Source organism: Drosophila sechellia, unplaced genomic scaffold, assembly GCF_004382195.2.
Source record: "Drosophila sechellia strain sech25 unplaced genomic scaffold, ASM438219v1 Y_385, whole genome shotgun sequence".
NCBI classification, from domain to species: domain Eukaryota; kingdom Metazoa; phylum Arthropoda; class Insecta; order Diptera; family Drosophilidae; genus Drosophila; species Drosophila sechellia.
In genome coordinates, this window is record NW_022611412.1 from 49174 (window position 1) to 53309 (window position 4136).

General features: G+C 35.4%; 1 protein-coding gene across 1 annotated transcript; it reads left to right on the top strand.

The window, feature by feature from the left end:
- The first annotated feature begins 404 nt into the window (after positions 1–404).
- On the top strand, positions 405–1306 carry LOC6620912 (23 kDa integral membrane protein). Its single transcript, XM_002045074.2, has one exon. The coding sequence runs from the start codon at positions 494–496 to the stop codon at positions 1178–1180; it is 687 nt and encodes a 228-aa protein (XP_002045110.1). The 5' UTR covers positions 405–493; the 3' UTR covers positions 1181–1306.
- Positions 1307–4136: the final 2830 nt, after the last annotated feature.

A 4136-nucleotide genomic window follows, 5' to 3' on the forward strand; every position in this document is an offset into this window, starting at 1 on the left:
TAATGCGGCCAATGTGGTCAATAACTTAAAAATTGACCATACAGAAGACATTCAGTCAGTGTGGTTACTCCTTTTGATCTTGACGATCGTAACAGTCGCTCAGTTTATATTAACGCTATATGTTAAGCATAACAAGCTAATAAAGAAGCGTTATATAGGCAAAGCAGAGAATAGTTTGGATAAAATTAAAAAAAAAAAAACACCCAAAATGTATTTTGAATTAAGATGATCTAAAATTTTTATTTTTAATATCAGAAAACTAGAATGAAAAAAAAAAAAAAAAGATTATTGAAGAAACCTTTTTAGGAGAGGCCACAATTTATAAAGTTCGATTGCACAGATAAATATTATTATATATATATATTATATAAATATATTATTCTTTAAATGGACTAAAAAAAAAAGTTGTTCGACTTGAACGGACGCGCATTTCGTGGGAATTTAACTTGGTGATAATTTAAAGGCGAAGACGGTACAGTGAAGCAACATCAAGATGGACTGCGGCACATCTATGGTCAAATACATCCTCTTCATATTTAACACCATTGTGTCGATTATCGGAATCTTGAGCATTGTTTATGGCGTGCTGATTCTGAAAAGCATCGGTACAATCGAAGTTAATGGACAAGTGGGCTTCCCGCCACAGGCTCTCATGCCGATCATTCTTATCAGCTTGGGCTCGATTGTGGTCTTCATTTCATTCCTGGGATGCTGCGGTGCCATTCGCGAATCCGTGTGCATGACCATGAGCTATGCCGTCTTCTTGTTGATCCTGCTGATCCTGCAGCTGACGCTCGTTATTCTGCTGTTTACCAACAAGGAGAAGTTTGAGAACGCAATGGGAAACGTTATCGAGAATGCATGGATGGCAGACACTACTCATAAGGATGGTGTCTTCGATACCATTCAGAAATCGTTGCACTGCTGCGGATCAAGCTCTGCTCTGGACTATGTTGCCAAGGGAGAACTGCTGCCCTCAAGTTGTTGCAGCGGCTCGTGCCTGAACCCGGCCAACTACTACCCGGGATGCCGTGGAAAGTTCATCAAATTAATGACCGCTGGATCTGAGAACGCTAAATATGTGGGCATCGGCCTCATCGGAGTGGAGCTGATCGGCTTCATCTTTGCCTGTTGCCTGGCCAACAATGTGCGTAACTACAAGCGCCGGAACGCCTACTAAGCAATAGATGCATCCATCAACCACATCTAGAGGCACACTCACATCCGGTAGCACACACTCCTCACATTCTCATTAACTTTACAGTCGTTGAACGCACTTACACAAAGGGATACAATAACACCTTGATATAAGCCATTTAAGTGGATATTTGTTACGGAAAAAAAAAGAAGAAGAAGCTTAGTTTAAGGCGATATGAAACGCTTACATTTTTGATATCCTATGTATTTCTGGTAAAATTAGTTTTGTACCTAACGATCGAACGAGCAGACAAAGCTATTTCCAAAGCCTTTGTACAAACGTTTTACTTATTAAACCGAATCCCCACAAATTAACAACATAAACACGTTAATAATGATATATTTGTTTCAACAAGATCTACAACAAGACAGAAAAATACCTGCGCAGGTGAAAAATTGCATGAACCAAATGAGAAAGAAAATATAAAAATGCCCAATATCTATCAGGTAATCAATAACATTGATGCCAAAAAATATGTTATACTCAAAATAGACAAGCATAAGTGTTTGTTGAAAAGAGGAAAACACATTATAACACGTTTTGATATGACTAATTTTTATTCTAATGAAATAATCGATTTAGATCAATTCTTTCAAAGGCTTAATGAAGAAGCAAGAATAAATAGCATCATTCAAACACAATTGTCACCAAGTGAACAAATCTTCGAATTTGTCACTATAAAGAATTTTAAAGAAAAGGGCAATAAAATACTAAAAAACTTAAAAATAGCGCTATTAAACAAGGTGACTAAGATAGATAAAAATGATAAGGTTCAAATAAAAGCAATACTGTCTAAATATCATGATGATCCATCAGAAGGAGGCCATTCAGGAATTTCTAGAACCCTGAGGAAAATAAAAAATTATTATTATTGGCCACAAATGACAAAGGCAATAAGTAAATATGTTAAAACATGTTTAAAATGTCAACAAGCCAAGACTACAAAACATACTAAAACACCTTTGACGATAACAGAAACGCCAGCAACAGCATTTGATATAGTTTTGATAGATACCATTGGTCCACTGCCAAGATCAGAAAATGGAAATGAGTATGCTCTTACTATCATGTGCGATTTAACAAAATATTTGGTAACGGTACCTATTCCAAATAAAAGTGCAAAATCAGTTGCTAAGGCTATATTCGAAAATTTTATTCTAAAGTACGGTCCAATGAAAACAATCATAACGGACATGGGAACGGAATATAAAAACCAAATTATAGACGACCTATGCAAATATATGAAGATAAAAAACATTACTTCAACAGCACACCATCACCAGACATTAGGAACAATAGAACGAAGTCACAGAACTTTCAACGAGTATGTTCGCTCATATATATCTGTTGACAAAACCGATTGGGATATATAGATACAATATTTTACTTATTGTTTCAATACAACACCATCGGTAGTTCATGAATATTGTCCATATGAATTAGTATTTGGAAGATTACCCAGACAGTTCATAGATTTTAACAGGATAGACAGAATAGATCCTATTTACAACATGGATGACTATTCAAAGGAAGTTAAGCTACGATTAGAAATAGCATATAGAAGAGCTAAAAATATGTTAGACAAGGCAAAAGCCGATAGAAAGATAAAATATGATAGAAATATTAGTAACTTTGAATTAAAGATAGGAGATAAGATATTACTTAAAAACGAAACGGGTCATAAACTTGACAATAATTATTTAGGACCATATTTAGTTTCAGAAATAGGAGATAATGACAACATTACAATTATAGGAAATAAAAATAAAAAACAGATAGTCCATAAAGATAGGTTAAAAATTTTTAATTCATAATACATTTTGTTTGGTTGGCCAACCACAAATAAAAAACTAATAAAAACATTATAATAAAAAACTTTTACTTTGCAAAATAAAATGAAAATATATATATATTTTTTTAATATCTCTTTAATCATTCATTTCAAATATTAATATACATATTACAAAAAAAAAATTATTATTATTATATACTTGAAAATAACTTCATGTTATTACGTTATTTTTCAAAAGGAGGGAGATGTAGTATATAAGAACATAATAACAATAATAATAATAATAATGATAATAATATTAATAATAATTATAATATGAATCATAATAATAAGTCAACTAATAAGTAAACTTAGGACCACCCTAATTCCTTAGGACCACCCTAGTAGATCCTTAAGTACACCCTAATCCTAAATATGCGAATTCAGCATGTACGCCTTTAGGGGTCGCACTCGACTCCCATTGGTTATCGAGTATGAACTTCATACATACATATTGCAGAATTTGCTAGTGTCAGCACTTGGCTGTCACAAGAGATCTGCCTGTAGACCACACTAAGATCAGTTATAAATCAGGAATAGATCAGGAATGTACACTTGCTGAATAAAAACCAAATAAAGATAAAATGACCGATTGCGTTTTGAAACTTAATTAACTACATCAGAAGTATTGGAATTCTAATTAACTACAATAGAAGAAACAAGCAGCATGAACGAGATGTTTCCACAGTCTCATATGAGGAGATTGCTAGAAGTGGATATCTCAATCAAAGATTGCACCCCAACACCGGGGGCTACCTTTTGCCAACTATCAACGGAAAGCTCATGCGCCAGGGAACTACACGCAGGCGTCCCAGCGCATTGTGAGTCGCAACCAAGCGACCTACACCCGCTTACCCGCGTGGGTGAGGGAATCATCATCATCAATGACCGGCCAGCCAGGGTCACGGTGGACAACGGAACAGAAGTCTACCTACGTGGCACACATCTCATCACCTTCAACGATCGTGTCGTGATAAACGCCATCACCTTCATAAATCACGACAAGGCCCAAACAAGAGCTCCAGGGGTAGCGAGTTCCCCATCATTGAATATCACCGCCAACAGAGATATTCTGAGTCTCCCCTACCTTCACCAGCTGAGTGAGAA

Excerpts from the sequence above, each read along its gene's own strand:
- LOC6620912 (XM_002045074.2), top strand. The coding sequence starts at position 494 with ATGGACTGCGGCACATCTATGGTCAAATACATCCTCTTCATATTTAAC.